The 21,775-nt window shown below is 45.2% G+C and overlaps 1 protein-coding gene across 4 annotated transcripts in view; it reads right to left on the bottom strand.

The window, feature by feature from the left end:
• osbpl6 (oxysterol binding protein-like 6) overlaps nt 1–21,775 on the bottom strand; it is a 334,262-nt gene that overhangs the window by 156,621 nt on the left and 155,866 nt on the right. For all 4 annotated transcript variants that reach the window (XM_072477126.1, XM_072477154.1, XM_072477136.1 and 1 more), the window contains exon 6: nt 16,662–16,832. In XM_072477126.1, the coding sequence (XP_072333227.1) occupies nt 16,662–16,832 (171 nt within the window). The remainder of the gene's footprint in view (nt 1–16,661; nt 16,833–21,775) is intronic.

Raw genomic sequence — 21,775 nt, 5'->3', positions numbered from 1 at the left:
TAAACCCAGTTCAACATCATTGTTAGGGCTAAAGAGCTGGTTTTTAAAGCAGACCAAGGCAGGCCAGCAGCACGGTTCAATTCCCGTACCAGCCTCCCCGAACAGGCGCCGGAATGTGGCGACTAGGGGCTTTTCACAGTAACTTCATTTGAAGCCTACTTGTAACAATAAGCGATTTTCATTTCATTTAATTTAATTTCATTTGTTACTCCTATATTTGAGGTAACTGAATGTTTTTTAAAATTAACTAGATCCATTCTACATTTCTTTAAAAAAAGTTTTTTTTGTTGTCTGTACAATTACTTCCTACTGTCACAGATTGGGAAAGCTTATAATGGGATATCTTGTTTAACTATCCATGCAATTGCCCTCCTCAGATGTCGACTGGAGAATTGAAGTGCTTCGTGCAACTGATCTTATTGGGCAGGTTGATGTGATATTTTCCATGGTGTGGGACTCATAGCCACAATCAGAATTCAGGTGATCCCACTTGAAACAATTGGCCACATCGCCCAAACCCAATGCAGATTTGGTTGAGCGCTGTCTAATGTCTTCAAGGGAGGTCAAATCCATGGGCCTCTGTCGCTGCGTCAGTGATGGGATGTTGGTTCTTTATACTGCATGTGTTTCATGATCCCAGCCAGAGGATGGGTAGATACTAGTGACATGAATATCAATTAATGCTTTTGAGAATGGCTAATACAATGTAAATTGGTTTTGTGGTGGATTGTCTAGTCTTTGTGAATGCAAAGGTCAGGATGAAAGTCATGGGTTAAGTCGCCTTCCCCAAAACACAACACAGCGCTCAACCAAACCTGCACAGGTTTTCCCGCTCACACAAGAGGCAGTTTTGTTTGATGTAGAATGTTGGTTATGGTTTGGTGGGTCTGAAGAAGTCTTCATAGTCAAATATAGGTTAACAGCAAGTCTTTACTGACTTTTACAAGTATGCAGTAAAGAGTCAAGTTATGAGCTGTCTCCATCCTTGCTGATACACGTTTGATTTTGATTTGATTTGATGTATTGTCACATGTACCGAAGTACAGTGAAAAGTATTTTTCTGCGGCCGAGGGAACCTACACAGTACGTACATAGTAGACAAAAAGAATAATCAACAGAGTACATTGACAAATGGTACATCAACAAACAGTGATTGGTTACAGTGCGGAACAAGGGGCCAAACAAAGAAAATACATGAGCAAGAGCAGCATAGGGACCAGTGTTCTTATAGGGAACAGATCAGTCCGAGGATGAGGAGTCTTGTAGCTGTGGGGAAGAAGCTTTCCTATCTCTGGATGTCCGGGTCTTCAGACTTCTGTACCTTCTGCCTGATGGAAGGGTCTGGAAGAAGACAATGCCTGGGTGGGAGGGGTCTCTGACAATGCTGTCTGCCTTCCTGAGGCAGCGAGAGGTGTAGACAGAATCAATGTGAGGGTGGCAAGCTTGTGTGATGTGTTGGGCTGAGTTCACCACACTCTGCAGTTTCTTGCGATCTTGGGCCGAGCAGTTGCCATACCAGGCTGTGATGCAGCCGGATAGGATGCTCTCTATCGCACATCTATAGAAGTTTGTGAGAGTTGATTGCAGACATGCCGAATTTCTTTAGCTTCCAGAGGAAGTACAGATGTTGTTGGGCTTTTTGACTGTTGCATCAATGAGTGGACCAGGACAGACTGTTGATGATGGTGACCCACAGGAACTTAGAGCTATCGACCATCTTCACTTCGGAGCCATTGATGCAGACAGCAGTGTGTGTCGTGCTACACTTCCTGAAGTCGATGATCATTTCCTTCCTTTTTCCGATATTTAGTGAGAGGTTGTTTTCGGTACACCATGCAACCAAGTGATTTATCGCCCTTCTGCAGTCTGATTCGTCGTTGTTTGAGATACGGCCCACCACAGTCGCATCATCCGCAAACTTATAGATTGAGTTGGAGTTAAATCTTGCCACACAGTCATGTGTGTATAGGGAGTACAGTAGAGGACTGAGCACACATCCTTTCAAGGCCTCGGTGTTTAGGACTATTGTGGAGGAGGTGCGGTTGCCTATCCTGACAGATTGTGGTCTGTTGGTGAGGAAGTCAAGGATCCAGCTGCACAGGGAGGGGTCAAGTCCAAGATTGCAGAGTTTGGTTATTAGTCCTGTTGGCTGATGCACTGTCAATTACGACGAGTCGAGAATAGAATGTAATCGAGGCTTTATTACACAGATGTGTGGCCTCCTACAGCAGCTGATGAAATGGCTGTTGTTCAGAGAGCACACACATTTATACTCCGCCTACTGGGTGGCGCCAGCAGGCAGGGATCTACTCCTGTACTACAGGTACAGGGGCCTTACCGCAATACCCATATATACAATACAATACAACAGTGGTGACTACCACATCGGGATAATGGTGTTGAAGGCGGAGCTGCAGTCTATGAACAGCAGTCTTACGTAGGTGGCGTTGCTGTCGAGGTGTTCGAGTGCTGATTGTAGAGCCAGGGAGATGGCATCTGCTGTGAACCGGTTGCGGTGATAGGCAAACTGCAGTAGATTGAGACCGTTTGGGAGGCTGGCATTGATCCGTCTCATGACTAGCCGCTCAAAGCATTTCATGATAACAGACATCAGGGCCACCGGTCGGTAGTCGGTGAGGCGGGCTACCTTGTTCTTCTTTGGTACTGGTACTATGGTGGTCTTCTTGAAGGAGGTGGGGACCTTGGAGCAGAGGAGTGAGGTGTTGAAGATTTCTGCGAATACACTCTCCAGCTGGTCTGCGCAGGCTCAGAGTGCTCGCCCAGGGACTCAGTCGGGGCCCGTCGCTTTCCGTGGATTCACTTTCAAGAAGGCAGCTCTTACCTCTGAGGCTGTAATAGTGGGTATGGGTGTGTCCAGGGCTGTTGGGGCGGGTGGCACTGATGTATTGGCTGACTGCTCAAAGCGGGCATAGAACCTGTTCAGATCATCGGGAGGGATGCTCCAGCCCCAGAGATATGACTCTGTTCAATACTCAATTGACCCTGGCTGCAGGTTATGTGCTCTCTTATATCACTGTAGTGACATACTGCATTCAGTTCCACATTAACCCCGAATGTACCAGACTCTTTTCGACTACCGTGATCAGTTGAAGCACCAACAGAACTATCTTCCCCAATTCGGGAAGCAGCATTCTGGTAGGTTAAGGTTATTTGTGAGCATCAGATTTTCTTTTTCTAGTATTGATTTCTATAGCTACTTTTGTCAATTGCATTATAATCATAGAATCATTACAGTGCAGAAAGAGGCCATTCAGCCCATCGAAAGAGCACCCTACCTCGGCCCATGCCCCACTCTATCCCTGCAACCAGTAACCCCCATCTAACCTTTTGGACATTAAGAGGCAATTTAGCATGTCCGATCCACATCACCTGCACATCTTTTGGACTGTGGTAAGATACCGGAGCATCCGGAGGAAATCCACGCAGTCATGGGGAGATTGTGCAGACTCCACACAGACACCTGTCTGTTCCTTATTATTATCCCCCTTACTTATACCAACTCACTGCCGTAGCTTAACACAACATTTTCTACTAATTTCTTTTGGAGGTTCCTTTGCTCCTTGTTTACACATCTATTTGATTTTTATTCTATGTGCACTGCTTTGGTCTGCAGAACATATGGGAAAGTCACAGATATTCCTCATTATTGTTAAAACACTTCAATGTCTCTGGCTTAAGCACTTTCTCGTGGTATTGTTATGTAGTTGATCAGAAGAATGATAATATATAATTAAAACAACCTTTCAATACCTAAAATTATAGAGGCATAAGGATCATAAACTATGACAAGATCAATATAAAAATATGGGGCTTGAGCATTGAGAATTCTTTCAACCCACACTGCTAGTTTTATCATGGGATGACCATCAATATTTTCAACCATATAAAACTATATACCAAAAAATGAATTTTCAAGGTCCCATTTCTATCTGTGGTAACATATCACTTTAATAAGTGCAGCATTAATGTGACATCTGCGAAACATGCAGTTACCTATACGTACAATATTAGATATTCTTTCCTATAAATGACTAATAGTTTGGCGATGTACGTTAATCAAATGTCTAAGTAATTCATCTATCACTCCAGACATAAGTAAGGAGGTTGGTGTGTCTGCTGGCAATGAATCCGAACAGGCAAATGCACAGGTTGTTGTCTGCGATGTCACAAAAGATCTCTTTCACAAACAATCTCCCTCTTTGTCGAACATGCAAAGCCAAGACTTTTAAAATGTTGCCGAATTATAATGGGAAAGAGCGTGTCCAGTGAATTCATCACAAAAGGGCCAGAACCTACCCTCTGCACACAGGGAAACTCGGGTCTCGTGGATGTCACACACATGAAAATGAATGACTTCTATTTTGTTGTCAGCAATCACTCAAAGGGGAAAGGTTGAGAATACCATTCATCTCAATTAATGCATTTTAAAGCAATTAGAGCCTTCATTTATTCTCAGAATACTATGGCCTGGATTTTCTTTCATGAGTGAGATGCACAGTGTCACATGCATTTCCCACTCTGCAAACCCGACTCTTAAAAATGGCTCCCTGATCCAGGAAGGCAGCTATATTAGAAGCGGAGGTGGGCGACTGCGGAGATAGTGAGGAGGATGCCGGGTGGGGAGGTGGGGTGGGCAAAAAGCCTGCCTCGGGGCTCTGGCACTATGCACAAAATGTTTAAATAAAGTAAAAAACATGAAACCTCCCTCCAGCCCACACCCACCATTTACATTCTCCATGCCTCATCTATGCCAGCCAATGAGACCTCATGCCTGTACCCAACTCCCATGGCCCATCAAACCTTCCATGTCAAGTTGTACCCACCCTCATGACCCTTCATGTCAACCCACCCACCACCCTTTCTGTTACACCTACCATGCTAACTCACTCAATAGCCTGCATTGGCAGGCTTCAGAATCCAAGCAAAAATTAGATAAAATAAAGTTCTGAGTGTCGATTGCTAACTTCACTATAGTAAAAAAGAAAAACTCCCATCAATAAAAATCTATCTACTATATTTACATTCATTCAACTACAAAAAGCCTTGCAACAACAAGCATCAGAATTCATAGTCCTACTTCAAAGAGTCTATGACCACTTGTAGCTGTCAATCCAGCTTTGAAATAGAAGGCATACTACTGTGATAATGGATGCTTGCTAAACCAGTCAGGCAGCAGTAATCCAGTACTGGAAGCCCTTAAGGCATGCAGCAAGAAAATGAAATAGCAAGTAATATATTTTTTTAAACTCTCCAGACAATTTTCCAAAGATTTAAGAACAGGATTTTCAAATGCCTCGACAACTTGACAGCTCCCTTTCACGTGCTATTGACTGGTCCTCTTGACACGTTTGACAGTTGATTTTGACAGGTCTGTTGACAGTTACATGAGCTTGACCATTAATAGGTTTATGCACATTTACGCACATTTATGTGTACTTTAATAATTCCAAGAGGCAGCATACCTCTCACAAAGGACACATGACTTCCCCCAAAAGGTGTCCCAGGATCATATCAAAAGGGTTACTGTACCTCTCCAAAGGGATACCCTGGCTATCCAAACCAAACCACAAAGCTCAGACCTGCTCTTAACCAGGTCTAATCTGCACAACAGGTTTTACACTCCTTGGCTACGAAAATCCATTTTGAGTAGAGGCAGCTGATGATTCAAATGGCCAGCAGCCTCCATGATATACACATACACAAAATGCAAACCACCCCCATTCCCATCCCCGCGAGAATGGGAAGTGCAGTGTTCAAGGGTGGTATTTTCAGGCGCTTGTGCCATTTTCATCATGACACAAAGGTTCTCTGGCAAAAAATTCAGGTCTGTGTACGATCAGTTAGGATCAAAGACTCAGTTTACCCAAATAAGATTAGTTGTGTTCAGTAATGATGTGAACACTTTTCCAAATGGTTTGCTTGCAAGCATTCAGTAAATTAAACCATTAAACAGTTGAGGAAGAACACCCTTTGCTGAATGTCTAAAATTCTCTTTAGCAGTTTTGTCGAAACATACTATTCAATAAACTATTCTTTGCGGGATTACCTGCAGTGCACCCAGGTAACGAGTTAGTAACGGTAACATCTGACATTTGATTTAATGTTTATAAAAAGCCATCATGATTAAATTCCGTAATTGGAATTTTCCAAAAAGCTTTACATTACTATAGTGCTCACCTTGCTCATATGCGGGTCTGTGCTGGGAGTAAGAGGGTTTCATTTAATGGCTATGTGGAAGGGAAATTAACGTAAATGAAATATTGCTGAAATATTCTGGATTCAGCCTTATTATGAAAACACATTGTCCTCCGAAAGATAAGAAAGCCAAGGGCAAGAACATACGTACTACATATTTCATCGTACGTACTTTCCAAGGTCTATTTAATATAAACATGCCTGTTTATGTCAGATTATAAAAACATGCTGTCTACAATCAAATCTCAGATTGCAGTGCAATGGCTTTGCAGCTAGAACACTCTCTCTCCGCCAATATATTTGTGTAAATAAATTTCCTTAAATCGAACCTCGAGGAATTTGTCTTTATTATGATTTCCATGACAGGCTATCATATATTGCTGGGATGAGGGTATATGTGAAACCCCTGAGTTTTGATACTGTAGTGTAAGGGCTCTTCCTGTTGATTTCCTTCTTGTCCTCTTACTTTATTTTTGGTGCTATCATTTTGATCCATGGATGGTCAATCTACGTCGAGCAGGACTTCCGGGTGCGGCGATGACCAGCTGAGTCGCACGTTTCGGCAGCTCCCTGTGAAACGGACTTTTGGGCTCTTGATAGGAGCCCCAACGGCAATTTTGACGGCTAAAAACACTGTGCGGTAAACCAGAAGGGAATCCCCCCTGGATACGGATGGAAAAAGGAGGAGAGAGTGGCCAGATTGCAGTGGATCCTTTAGAACAGCGGCAAGGAAGGCAAGCAAAAACCAAGATGGCGTCGGAAGGTGGCAGTTTAACATGGGGCCCTGAACAACAAGAGTTCTTGAAATGCTGTGTGGAAGAGATAAAAAAGGAAATGAAGAAAGAGCTGTTGGCCCCGATACTACAGGCGATCGAAGGGCTAAAGGAGGAACAAAAGACCCAGGAGCGGGAGCTTCGGGTCGTGAAGGCAAAGGCAGCCGAGAATGAGGACGATATACAGGGCCTGGTGGTGAAGACGGAGACGCAGGAGGCACATCAGAAACGATGTGTGGAAAGGTTGGAGGCACTGGAAAACAACGCAAGGAGGAACAACCTGAGGATTCTTGGTCTTCCTGAAGGTGTGGAGGGAGCGGACGTCGGGGCATATGTGAGCACGATGCTGCACTCGTTAATGGGAGCGGAGGCCCCGGCGGGTCCGTTGGAGGTGGAGGGAGCATACCGAGTGATGGCGCGAGGACCGAGAGCAGGAGAAATTCCCAGAGCCATAGTGGTGAGATTCCTCCGTTTTAAGGATAGAGAAATGGTCCTTAGATGGGCGAAGAAAACTCGGAGCAGTAAATGGGAGAACGCGGTGATCCGCGTTTATCAAGACTGGAGTGCGGAGGTGGCGAGAAGGAGGGCGAGCTTTAATCGGGCCAAGGCGGTGCTTCATAAAAAGAAGATAAAATTTGGAATGCTGCAACCGGCAAGACTGTGGGTCACATATCGAGGGAGGCACCACTACTTTGAGACGGCGGATGAAGCGTGGACTTTTATTGTGGAAGAAAAACTGGAATGAGCGGGTTATTAAAAAGAACGTTCGAACAAAGTGGTGGGGCGAATGTGGGGGGCAAAGAGGCGTTTTATGTACTAATCCTGCGATGTGGTAACTTTTCTCTCTCCCACAGGTGGTGATGGGGGGAGGAGGGGAGGTGGAGGAGATGGGGTGTTGGCCATTGGGGGCGGGGACCAAGGGAGAAGCGCGGGCTTGGTTCCCGCGCTATGATAACCATGGCGGGGATAGAGAAGCAGGAAGGAGGGGGCGTCGCACGGTGCGAGCCGAGGTCACGGGGGGAAGCCGAGGTCAGCCAGAGTTTGCTGACTTCTGGGAGCAACATGGGGGGAGTAATTACGCTAGCGGGGGATCTAGCGGGGGGGGGTGGGAGGGGGGAATTACTGGGTTGCTGCTGCTGGGGAGAGGGGGGAGCTGGTATGGGAGAGGATGGGCGGGGGGGGCACCGCCTGTGGGCGATACAGCTGCGTGGGAACTGGGTGAGGAGCTGGAAAAAGGTGATGGCTAATCGACAAGGGGGGGGGGGGTAGGAAGCCCCCCAATTCGGCTGATCACGTGGAACGTGAGAGGGCTGAACGGGCCGATAAAGAGGGCACGGGTACTCGCACACCTTAAGAAACTTAAGGCAGATGTGGTTATGTTACAGGAAACGCACCTGAAACTGATAGACCAGGTTAGGCTACGCAAAGGATGGGTGGGGCAGGTGTTCCATTCGGGGCTAGATGCGAAAAACAGGGGGGTGGCTATATTAGTGGGGAAGCGGGTAATGTTCGAGGCAAAGACTATAGTGGCGGATAACGGGGGCAGATACGTGATGGTGAGTGGCAAACTACAGGGGGAGACGGTGGTTTTGGTAAACGTATATGCCCCGAACTGGGATGATGCCAATTTTATGAGGTGGATGCTAGGACGCATTCCGGACCTAGAGATGGAAAAGCTGATAATGGGGGGAGATTTTAATACGGTGTTGGAACCAGGGCTGGATAGGTCGAAGTCCAGGACTGGAAGGAGGCCGGCAGCAGCCAAGGTGCTTAAAGATTTTATGGAGCAGATGGGAGGTGTAGACCCGTGGAGATTTAGCAGACCTAGGAGTAAGGAGTTCTCGTTTTTCTCCTATGTCCATAAAGTCTACTCGCGAATAGACTTTTTTGTGCTGGGTAGGGCATTGATCCCGAAGGTGAGGGGAACGGAGTATATGGCTATAGCCATTTCGGATCACGCTCCACACTGGGTGGACTTGGAGATAGGGGAGGAAACAGGAGGGCGCCCACCCTGGAGAATGGACATGGGACTAATGGCAGATGAGGGGGTGTGTCTAAGGGTGAGGGGGTGCATTGAAAAGTACTTGGAACTCAATGATAATGGGGAGGTCCAGGTGGGAGTGGTCTGGGAGGCGTTGAAGGCGGTGGTTAGAGGGGAGCTGATATCAATAAGGGCACATAAAGGGAAGCAGGAGAGTAAGGAACGGGAGCGGTTGCTGCAAGAACTTTTGAGGGTGGACAGACAATATGCGGAAGCACCGGAGGAGGGACTGTACAGGGAAAGGCAAAGGCTACATGTAGAATTTGACTTGCTGACTACAGGCACTGCAGAGGCACAATGGAGGAAGGCACAGGGTGTACAGTACGAATATGGGGAGAAGGCGAGCAGGTTGCTGGCACACCAATTGAGGAAAAGGGGAGCAGCGAGGGAAATAGGGGGCGTGAGGGATGAGGAAGGAGAGATGGAGCGGGGAGCGGAGAGAGTGAATGGAGTGTTCCGCATATTGTCTGTCCACCCTCAAAAGTTCTTGCAGCAACCGCTCCCGTTCCTTACTCTCCTGCTTCCCTTTATGTGCCCTTATTGATATCAGCTCCCCTCTAACCACCGCCTTCAACGCCTCCCAGACCACTCCCACCTGGACCTCCCCATTATCATTGAGTTCCAAGTACTTTTCAATGCACCCCCTCACCCTTAGACACACCCCCTCATCTGCCATTAGTCCCATGTCCATTCTCCAGGGTGGGCGCCCTCCTGTTTCCTCCCCTATCTCCAAGTCCACCCAGTGTGGAGCGTGATCCGAAATGGCTATAGCCATATACTCCGTTCAAGACATTTTATAAAAAATTATATGAAGCTCAACCCCCGGATGGGAGGGAGAGAATGATGGGCTTTTTGGATCGGCTGGAATTTCCCAAGGTGGAAGAGCAGGAAAGGGTGGGACTGGGAGCACAGATCGAGGTAGAAGAAGTGGTGAAAGGAATTAGGAGCATGCAGGCGGGAAAGGCCCCGGGACCGGATGGATTCCCAGTCGAATTCTATAGAAAATATGTGGACTTGCTCGCCCCGGTACTGACGAGGACCTTTAATGAGGCAAAGGAAAGGGGACAACTGCCCCCGACTATGTCTGAAGCAACGATATCGCTTCTCTTAAAGAAGGAAAAGGACCCGCTACAATGCGGGTCCTGTAGACCTATTTCCCTCCTAAATGTAGATGCCAAGGTCCTGGCCAAGGTAATGGCAATGAGAATAGAGGAATGTGTCCCGGGGGTGGTCCACGAGGACCAAACTGGGTTTGTGAAGGGGAGACAGCTGAACACGAATATACGGAGGTTGTTAGGGGTAATGATGATGGCCCCACCAGAGGGAGAAACGGAGATAGTAGTGGCGATGGATGCCGAGAAAGCATTTGATAGAGTGGAGTGGGATTATTTGTGGGAGGTGTTGAGGAGATTTGGTTTTGGAGAGGGGTATGTTAGATGGGTGCAGCTGTTGTATAGGGCCCCAGTGGCGAGCGTGGTCACGAATGGACGGGGATCTGCATATTTTCGGCTCCATAGAGGGACAAGGCAGGGATGCCCTCTGTCCCCATTATTGTTTGCACTGGCGATTGAGCCCCTGGCGATAGCGTTGAGGGGTTCCAAGAAGTGGAGGGGAGTACTTAGGGGAGGAGAAGAGCACCGGGTATCTTTGTATGCGGACGATTTGCTACTATACGTGGCGGACCCGGCGGAGGGGATGCCAGAAATAATGCGGATACTTGGGGAGTTTGGGGATTTTTCAGGGTATAAATTGAACATGGGGAAAAGTGAGTTGTTTGTGGTGCATCCAGGGGAGCAGAGTAGAGAAATAGAGGACCTACCGCTGAGGAAGGTAACAAGGGACTTTCGTTACCTGGGGATCCAGATAGCTAAGAATTGGGGCACATTGCACAGGTTAAATTTAACGCGGTTGGTGGAACAGATGGAGGAGGATTTCAAGAGATGGGATATGGTATCCCTGTCAATGGCAGGGAGGGTGCAGGCGGTTAAGATGGTGGTCCTCCCGAGATTCCTCTTTGTGTTTCAGTGCCTCCCGGTGGTGATCACGAAGGCTTTTTTTAAAAGGATTGAAAAGAGCATCATGGGTTTTGTGTGGGCCGGGAAGACCCCGAGAGTGAGGTAGGGATTCTTACAGCATAGCAGGGATAGGGGGGGGCTGGCACTACCGAGCCTAAGTGAGTATTATTGGGCCGCTAATATTTCAATGGTGAGTAAGTGGATGGGAGAGGATGAGGGAGCGGCGTGGAAGAGATTAGAGAGGGCGTCCTGTAGGGGGACTAGCCTACAGGCTATGGTGACAGCCCCATTGCCGTTCTCACCGAGGAACTACACCACAAGCCCGGTGGTGGTGGCTACACTGAAGATTTGGGGACAGTGGAGACGGCATAGGGGAAAGACTGGAGCCTTGGGGGGGGGCCCCGATAAGAAACAACCATAGGTTTGCCCCGGGGGGAATGGATAGGGGATATGGAATGTGGCAAAGAGCAGGAATAACGCAACTGAAAGATCTGTTTGTGGATGGGAAGTTCGCGAGTCTGGGTGCGCTGACCGAGAAATATGGGTTGCCCCAAGGGAATGCATTCAGGTATATGCAACTGAGGGCTTTTGCGAGGCAACAGGTGAGGGAATTCCCGCAGCTCCCGACACAAGAGGTGCAGGACAGAGTGATCTCAAAGACATGGGTGGGGGATGGTAAGGTGTCCGATATATATAGGGAAATGAGGGACGAAGGGGAGACTATGGTAGATGAACTAAAAGGGAAATGGGAAGAAGAGCTGGGGGAGGAGATCGAGGAGGGGCTGTGGGCAGATGCCCTAAGCAGGGTAAACTCGTCGTCCTCGTGTGCCAGGCTAAGCCTGATTCAGTTTAAGGTATTACACAGGGCACATATGACTGGAGCGCGGCTCAGTAAATTTTTTGGGGTGGAGGATAGGTGTGCGAGGTGCTCGAGAAGCCCAGCGAATCATACCCATATGTTTTGGTCATGCCCGGCACTACAGGAGGTTTTGGATGGGGGTGACAAAGGTGCTTTCAAAAGTAGTAGGAGTCCGGGTCGAACCAAGCTGGGGGTTGGCTATATTTGGGGTTGCACAAGAGCCGGGAGTGCAGGAGGCGAGAGAGGCCGATGTTTTGGCCTTTGCGTCCCTAGTAGCCCGGCGCAGGATATTGCTAACGTGGAAAGAAGCCAAGCCCCCGGGGGAGGAGACCTGGATAAATGACATGGCGGGGTTTATAAAGCTAGAGCGGATTAAGTTCGTCCTAAGGGGGTCGGCTCAAGGGTTCACCAGGCGGTGGCAACCGTTCGTCGAATACCTCGCAGAAAGATAGACGGAATGGGAAAAAGAAGGCAGCAGCAGCAGCCCAGGATCGGGGGGGGGGGGGGGGGGGTGGGGGGGGGGGGGGGGGGGGGGGAGGAACCAGAAGGACTCTCAGGGTTGTTAATATATACTGTATAGTATGTATAGGTCGTTGCTACAGATAATTATATATTGGACTGTTAAATTATATTTTTGGAGAGTGTTACTTGTGACAAGGCAGTTGCCAATTAGGGCTAGTTTTCATTTTTGTTATTTATTATTTATTCATTTTTTGTTTATAAAATAGGTCATTGTTATTTGTGTTGTTATAATATTGTGTAAAGGATGCACAATGTACTGTGTTGGTTGACCAAAAATTTTCAATAAAATATTTAATAAAAAAAAAAAATCTACGTCGAACAGGGGAGGTGAGGAATTCAAAAGTTACAAAAAAGGATGCTAGCCTTCGGACAGCAAAACTCAGACTTTTCAGCACCCAAGAGATTTCTGGGACCTGGTTCAATTGGTTGGTTGGTAGCCAATGAATTGGCCAAAAGACTGTATTCTGCCCGGTAACAGGTGGCGATTGGATCCTACCCACGTGGGTCGTTTTTTTTCAGAGAAGCAAGGAAAGACAGTTGGAGCCCTTGACGCTCAGAGGAAAGAGACTGCTCCCTCTCTCTCTTTCTCCCTTGCTTTTTCCAGAAAAGCTGAACAGCTGCACAGAGACCTGAATGAATCTACAGTGAAACCATTACAGAAAGAAACCTCAAACTGAAAGCCTAAATTGAAGGAAGGTGTGCTAGAAGACCACCATCTGAAACAAAGACTCTTATCCTTTTACTTATACTTTAACACCCCTCTTTTCTCCTCTATCCGAGTTTAGGTGGGGGTTAGGAATTTGATAATAGTTAACCTGCTGTATATTTAATGGAAGTTATTGTTATTAATAAAATTAATTGTGTTTACATTTACAAACCTGATGACTGTAGTTATTGGGCAGCCAAGGGCCAAAGACGTTGGGTGTTTTTTAAAGAATTATTTATCAATTTCAGTTATGTTGAGACTCCGGGTCAAGTGGGGCTGGAATTGACTACGCACTAGCCCAGGGGGTTGTGACAGTAGCCTTGTTTTCAGTACTTCAAACCCCTCTGCTATCGCCATTTCACTTCAGCAGAATGAATCAAACAATGAGTTTCCCCTCCCTATGGAACTTGAACTTCTAACCAAGGCAGTAATGCAGAATCCGAAGAATTATTCCACTGGGACCACTTCCACATTCGACCTGTGCTCGCCCCTTCTCCAGAAAACAAAAAAAAATTTCAGATCTACCATTTCCTGAGTTTTCCAAAAATGGGACATGGTAAGTGGGACCAATGTGGTCCATTGCTTCAATTTATTTCTCCAAAGGAGGGTTAAATGAGACTCACTGTGATTCATAGCACAGAACACAGATAGGTCCAAGACATATTCTCCTCTTTAAATTTACAAGTTAGAAGAGGTACATTGGGCTAAATAATACTATTAAAAGGGAACCTTATGGCAGATAGCAGGCCTCAAAACAGCAGAAGCCCTAGAGGTGCATACACTATGCAAAAGGAAATTGAAAAGTGAAATTAAGAGAGAAAAAAAGAGATATGAAAGGACACTGGCAGGTAAAATAAAGGAAAATCCTAAGTTGTTTTACAAATACATTAAGGGTAAAAGGATAACTAGCGAAAGTGTACGGCCCATTAAGAACAGTAGTAATTTGCATGTGGAGCCAGAGGACACAGGTAGGGTTCTAAATGAATACTTTGCGGCGGTGTTCACTCGTGAGAGGGACAATGTGGGTATAGAAATCAGGGAGAAGGACTGTGATAAAATTAAAGAGATTAACATAGACAGAGTGGAGATTCTGAGTGGTCTGGCAGGCTTAAAAGGAGACAAATTTCCAGGGTCAGATGAAATGTATTCCTGGCTTTTGTGCGCTGGTCCGGAGCTATGTCTGGTGGCCCGGGATCAAGGTGGACATTGAATGAGGAGCCCAGTGATGCCCCCAATGTCAACCGCTCCAACGATTATCCCAACAGCCCCACCCCACCCTAACGAATGGCCCAGAAGGCCTTGGGCTGGTGTTCAGGGCGAGTTTGCAGGCCATTTCCAGAGGGAAATGTTCCTCCTCCTGGTAGACGCTCACTCTCAGTGGCTGGAAGTGGTGCGGATGCAGGCGACAACCGCCCAGGCCACCGTGGAAAAGCTACACCAGGTTTTCAGTACGCATGGAATCCCCGAGGTACTGGTGTCCAATAATGGCATAGCGTTCACGAGAGTGGAGTTCACGGTCTTCACCTCCACCAACGGGATTCGACATGTGAGAACTGCTCCCCTCCACCCGGCTTCAAATGGACTGGCCGAAAGAGCGGTCCAAACATTTAAGCTGGGCATGAAGTTGACGGCTGGATCCAGGGACAATCGCCTGCCGAGTATTCTCTTTTTAAAATCACACAACACCGCACACCTCAATGGGTGTCGCACCAGCAGAGCTCTTGATGGGCCGTCGACTCCACACCCACCTGAGCTTAGTCATCCTTGATCTAGGTGGGAGAGTCCGCCGGAACCAGGACCAGTCTGAGATCAACGCCAGTCGCCATCAGCTAGTCCGCGCCTGGCGACGCCTTGCAGGTCTGAAACTTCGGCGAGGGGGCATTCTGACTACCAGGTGTCATCGTGGCGGGCAATGAGCCGGTATCCTACAAAGCCAGGGCACAACGGCGGGAATCCAATCGCCACGTGGATCACCTTCGAAGCAACAACCCTGATCCAAATGGATTAGAGGTCCAGGCTCCAACGGGCATGGACCCTTCACCGGACTTGGAGATCGGGGGGGGACGGGGGGGGGGGGGGGGGGGGGGGGGGACGACCGTGTATTAACCCCAGCGAAGGCCACAGGATAGGAACCATCAGGTTTCCTGTGCCCTCCGAGGAATATGAACTTCTTGGTAACAGGGCGGGGCTTCCCCTTACCAGTATAAAAACCCCGATCTGGGTGCAGGTTGGGGAAGGAGACCCCCTGGGGAGTGGTGGTATTTGATTGTAACTAGTAATAAACCTCTGTGCTCTAAACTACTGCTTATGAGTGGCTGCCTTCCTTAGATCTAACAGGTATAATTCTAAACAGGGTGAGAGTTTCTGTGCATAAATAATTGAAAATGGTAAGACAGGTTGAGGGAGCAGTTAATAAAGCATATCCATATCCTGGGTTAATTAATAGGGGAATGGAGTACAAAATCAAGTATGTTATGTTAAACATGAACACTAGTTCAGTCTCAACTGGAGTACTGCGTCCAGGTCTGGGTGCCACACTTTTAAGGTAAGGTGTGAGGGTATTAGAGGGAGTGCAAAAAAGGTTCATGAATGGTACCATAGATGAGGAACTTCAGTTACGTAGATAAATTAGAGAAGTTGGGACTGGTTTCCTTGGAGAAAAATGTTGAGAGGTGATTTGACAGTGGAATTCAAAATCACAAGGGATCAAGACAGAGGAGATGGAGAGAAACTGTTCCCACTGGTGGAGGGATGAAGTACACAAGAGCACAGATTTAAGTGGCAAAAGAAACAAATTTCACACAGCAATCCAGAAGCACTGTTGGAGAGTATGGTGGAGGTAGGTTCAATCAAGGCAATCAAGAGGGAATTTAATTATTATCTGAAAAGGGTGAATGTGCAGGCTCGGGGGAGATGATAGGGGAGTAATTCGAGGTGTATTCTTACTTCAGAGAACCAGCACAGAAACAATAAACCAAATGGCCTCCTTCTGTGCTCTAACCATTCTGTATTCACAGAGCAGAGTAAAGCATTTGAGGCCATACTAGTGTTCTATACGCGTTTAACATAACTACCTTGCTTTTGTACTCTGTTCCCCAACTAAAATGTTGGTTTTAGAATTAAATAGCCAGTCTTTCTAAGTAACATGCAAGTTCTAACATGCTACCAGCTTCAAAATCTCATTGGTAGGAACCAAGGCACAGTCCGTCACCCTATTGGTGGAGTTAACGGTATAGGAAATTAAAAATCAGCATATGTAAAATAGATTATGTAAATAAAAGAAAGTTTAAGTGTACACTCAAGTAGAAATACAACAGTGTAAAATAGATTAAGATCCACATGTTGGTGTTCATTCTGTCTTAAATGAACAAATAGAAAGCATCTTGTGAACTTCAATATCAAAAGAAAATGCACAAAACAGATATATCTATTAACTAAATCTGAATTGAGCTAATTGCTTTGTTTCACATGTCACTGAAAACCCGAGCTTAAATGTTACATGCTACAAACATCAGTTACAATCACTCACCTTTACATCTAATACAGTGGTGGCTGGAGCTGGTGAAGAATCAGTTTTTGGTGATGTCGGGAAGACATGGAAGCTCGCATCTCTGGGTGATCTCACAATTTCATTTTGACGGTACAATCGATGATAACGCAATTTTGTTACCCAAGCATCAAACACTTCCTGAGATTTTACCTGTACACAAAATAAAGTTGATCATTTTTGTTTTTAAAATGTGCATGTCGATGGACTTTCTTAATTTTCTACAAAATCAGCAAGATGCAGCTTTGAGTGCAGCCAGCCTGAGTGCTTAATCTTGGGAATTTGGCAGTGAGGGAATTTGGTGTGATGTAGGAGGCGGTACCATCTGGCCATTTCATAAAAAAAGGAGTGGCCTGGGAGAGAGAGGCAAAGACAGCGAGACTTGAGAGTTAGGTAGGTGAGTAGGTAGGTGACTGGCGAGTTTTAAGTTGTTTTGTGTGCTCTAAATTGGGGCAGCACATTAATGGGGTATTCGGAGGATATAAGTAGTTGTCTCATCTTTCAATTTATTAAAAGGGCGGACTGTAGAAGCTAACTGTTTTCTAACACACCTAATAGGTAAAAGATAGCTAAATATTAAGCCCCTGACTTACTAAATATCCATTTTAAATTCACTCATAACCTCAGGTCATCTCAAAACATGCAGCTTACAAAACAGCATGACACAGCACAAATTCTACAACATTAAAAACACATAATTCAACAGAAACACAGAAGAACCTGATAGATTAAAACAAACACTTTGACAAGACAGTGTCCAAGGACAGGGCAGGCTCCATGGCAACAGCATAGCAACGACATGGTAATATTCAGGCACCATTGTTCTCAATGTTGATAACAGCTAAATCAGCAAGAAGTCAGTTCAAGCTGGTCACGATAACAGCATAGAATCGCATTAGCTCACTGGGCTAAATCGCTGGCTTTTAAAGCAGACCAAGGCAGGCCAGCAGCACGGTTCAATTCCCGTACCAGCCTCCCCGAACAGGCGCCGGAATGTGGCGACTAGGGGCTTTTCACAGTAACTTCATTGAAGCCTACTCGTGACAATAAGCGATTTTCATTTTCATTTTTCATAACACATACAAGAATTCATTCATGAAACATTTCAAGTTAATGTTGCACATTAAAGACTAACAGCTAACCGTCAAATCAAACTCATTTGATTTTAACCCAAACCAATTAGGATTACATAGGGGTGTAGATAGATGGCTAAAGACTGATATGATTTAGTATAACCGTGGTGGTCCGTACGGCCATTTTTATCCTGGATCATTCTATACTTTGATCTAACTTACTCGCTGTCTCTATTTTTCATATTTTCACTTTTCCACTCTACTCTTGAAGTAAATGCAAGCTGTTTGCCGTAAGCAAGAAAATAATTTCTGTATCATTTGAAAATTAAATTGTGTACGAATTAGTTCTCTTTGCATCCTTTTGCATGCCGGACTTATTAGAGAATAAGATTTAAGTGATTCTCAATTGTGATCAAATAGAAGACAATAAACGATTCTTATCTGCACCCGAGAAGTGTTCACTCAAATTTCTACTAAGTTTTAGTGTTCGCAAGTGCCACTAGACCTGCATGGTAGATCTCTACAACTGGCATAGTTCGGCAAAAGGGGAGGAGCTCTGAGACGAAATCAGACGACATTGGACGAAATCGGAGAGGTTCAGAAACCTTCGGAACGAGTCGGAGATGATCGGGGAGAATATTTCGGAAGACGAACGATCGTACCGCTGACGGAAGCCCAGATGGACGGAAGACCCAAAGAAAAACGGCTAGACTGGGGTAAGAAACATCTTTTTCACCCATTAAAAGTCTTAAAGCTGCATCAAGCAGTGCTTCGACACCTAGAGAGGACATTTTTATAGACTGCGTTAATTCAATCGAGTGCCGGTTGTTGAAACTAAAATAAAACGGGGCTGAAAAAATAGTCACGGTAGTGTACACAGATTACACACAGTTGGCGACCAAGAAATCAGGTGTAAGGTTGAATTTATGGTGGAAAAATAGATTCAGAACCTTTAACCGGCGAAGAACTACTTCCCACAACTTACAAGGAAGGTAGCGCTGTACCGGATGTCTCTATGACGATATATTGGGTGATTTTGGATCTTTGATTCGTTTTGGACTATGTGAAATTTCAAGAAAAATTGAATCAAAATATGATATTCCCAGAGGACAGTGGTCCCTCGATAATATCACGAGGGCATGGGGAAAAACCACACGCTTGTATGGTGAAGAACATGCAAAATGGTCTCTTGCAATAATGCACAGCTTGCAGACAGCAAGAAGCAACTGTTAAAAATAAAAGCGATCATGACCTTAAGTCCACTAAAGATCAACTAGCCGCAGTTGTTGAGGAATTACGAGATGCAAAATCTAAACTTGAGTATTATGATCAGATTAAAACATTACTGGAAAACTAAACCTTTAAAGTTCAGCAACAATCTTTTCAAATTGGAGAATTGCAACGTAAAGTTATTGAAACAGAGTCAAAAAACCAACAGTTAAAGACAAAAACTGAGCAAGTCGAAATTGAAAATTGCAAGTTAATCGAAGAAAGATGTATTTTGGAAGGTGAAATGAACAATTTTAAAGGACACTTGACAGATAGTCTTGCAGCTTATAATTTAAACCGAAGCACAAACGTGAATGTTACTTCTGATGCTGAAGTAAGTACTCTAAGCAACACAGTTCCAAATCCAGTTTCACCTCTAAATTCAATTTCACAAACAATTCCTGTTTCTCAAATAGTTGCACAATCAGCTCCAATTCAACAAGCAGCTCCAGTTGCACAATCAGCTCCAATTCAAAAGCAGCCCCAGTTGTACAATCAGCTCCAATTCCACAGCCGAGATCAAGTGTCAGGACTAAATCTAAATCTAAATTTCATTTGCCAGTTGAATCAGATGAAGATAGTGATGAAACAAAATTTCCTAGAATGCAAAATTCTATATTGATTTGATTAGCCTCTTTAGCAGGCCCTGAAAAAATTGACAGATGGTCTAAAGATTTTCAACACCCAAAAAGGGGTGGTATGACCACATGGGATCAACTTCACAGATTGCAATCCATTTACCATCTCCACCCATTTGATGGAGTACAAATTCTGACTATTATGGTAGGCACTCGTGCCAGTGCAACTCTTGGAACAGAGGTAGAAGTTGTCCTTGGAGATGATTTGCAAAATTTAGAAGCTGGTTGGCTAGCAGTCAAGAATTGGCTATTAAAATTTCGCCCTCCGAGAACCGATTGGTCTAAAATCACATCTTGCATTCAAAAATATACTGAAGATATTCAGGATTTCGAAGAACGATTTTTACATTCTTGAATAGAATACTCAGGAATGAGACTAGAACATGAAACTAACACTTGGGACACAAGCACTTTAGGTCCAATTAAAACGGCTTTTATAACCAGTATTAAACCTGAAGTTTCTAATGCCTTGAATTTGATTTTACCAACTTGGGACACAGCTGGTACCTAACGCGACATAGTTGACAGATGCATTCAGATAGATCGCGGTATGCATAACCAAGCAATCTATAACACTGCAGCTGCTCAAATTCAGCCTGTGGTACCTGCCCAAATGCAGCCTATGTTACCTGCTCAAATGCAGCCTATGTTACCTGCCCAAATGCAGCCTATGTTACCCGTTGCTCAAATTCAACCCGTGTTACCTGCTACTCCAGCGGCAGCTGTTACAGCACCTGCAGGAATATCAGCAGTAACTACAATTTCACCAGAAGCGTCAGGGCAAACATGTACCCGTGCTCCATTAAAATCACGTAAGAAAATACCACAATGTCTTTTCTGTGGTAAAGTAGGACATTGGATGGCAACATGCTATCATAAACAACGGATCGAGTCAAGAGATGACAATGAAGTAGGCAGTGATCACTACAATACGTTTCCACCTCGTGGACAATCACGTAACGTGCACAGACAAGAAGCACCTAGGGTTACGTTCCAACAAGACACACCCAGACTTGCGTACGTTGATTCTAGACCCTCCCCGCCGTTCCCACGTAGGGACGAACCGTAACCACGTAGGGACGCACACGATGACGACAATGCTATGAATGAAATGTTAAACGGCTGTACTGCAGCTGAAAGACGTTCTATGTTTGATCATTCAAAAAACTATTAAACCCCACTCTTGATGATTTGTTCCATATTTCTCTACATGCACTTTTGGAACAGAAAAATGATGGACTATATATTTCACTAAGAATGGGAGGTATTCATATCGATTTCTTATTTGACACTGGAGCTGAACTTACCTGTGTTACTGAACAGTATGCTGCTTTCTTTCCCCTAACTGCAGGAAAAATTAACGCTTTTGCTGCAGGAGGAGATTCTATTACTCTTCGACAATCTAAGCCACTGCTTTTAGAATTTGGACCACATCAACTGATGGCATCAATATGGGTAGGTCCGGTAACACAAGCACTTCTAGGTATGGACATCTTATCACAACTAAATTCTTCACTCAATTTCAATAATGGAAAAATCACCTGGTACATTAGACACATCAACAAAGATGAAATACAAAATCATCCAGTTTGGGCAAAAGATAAAAATGATTGTGGCCTTTTGAAAATGGAACCAGTCACTTTTATGGGATCCACTCCACCTTGTACCAAACAATACCCTATTAATAAAATTTCAATTCAAGGCATTCTACCTATAATAAAACAACTTTAAGAAAGGGGTATTTTAGTGCGCATTCATAGCTCATCAAACAGCCCTATATGGCCTGTAAAAAAGGCAATGGCACGTGGCGCCTTACTATTGACTACAGAAGAGCAAATCAATTCATTGTCAGAAAAGCTCCTTTAGTAGCAGATCCATCTACAATCTTTAACTCTTTAACTCCTAACCTTCAACAGTTTTCAGTCATTGACATGGCAAATGGTTTCTGATCAGTACCACTAGCTAAGCAAGTACAACCATGGTTTGCTTTTACAGTTAATCAACAACAGTACACATGGACTAAACTACCGCAAGGTTTTCACAATAGCCCAACTATTTACCACATGGCTCTACAGAATCATCTCAGGCAACTGCCTGATCTGCCTTCCACCATTAT

This window comes from Scyliorhinus torazame, chromosome 2 (assembly GCF_047496885.1).
Source record: "Scyliorhinus torazame isolate Kashiwa2021f chromosome 2, sScyTor2.1, whole genome shotgun sequence".
NCBI classification, from domain to species: Eukaryota; Metazoa; Chordata; class Chondrichthyes; order Carcharhiniformes; family Scyliorhinidae; genus Scyliorhinus; species Scyliorhinus torazame.
The sequence above is the reverse complement of the archived record's forward strand: the minus strand, read 5'-3'. Positions and strand labels throughout refer to the sequence as shown.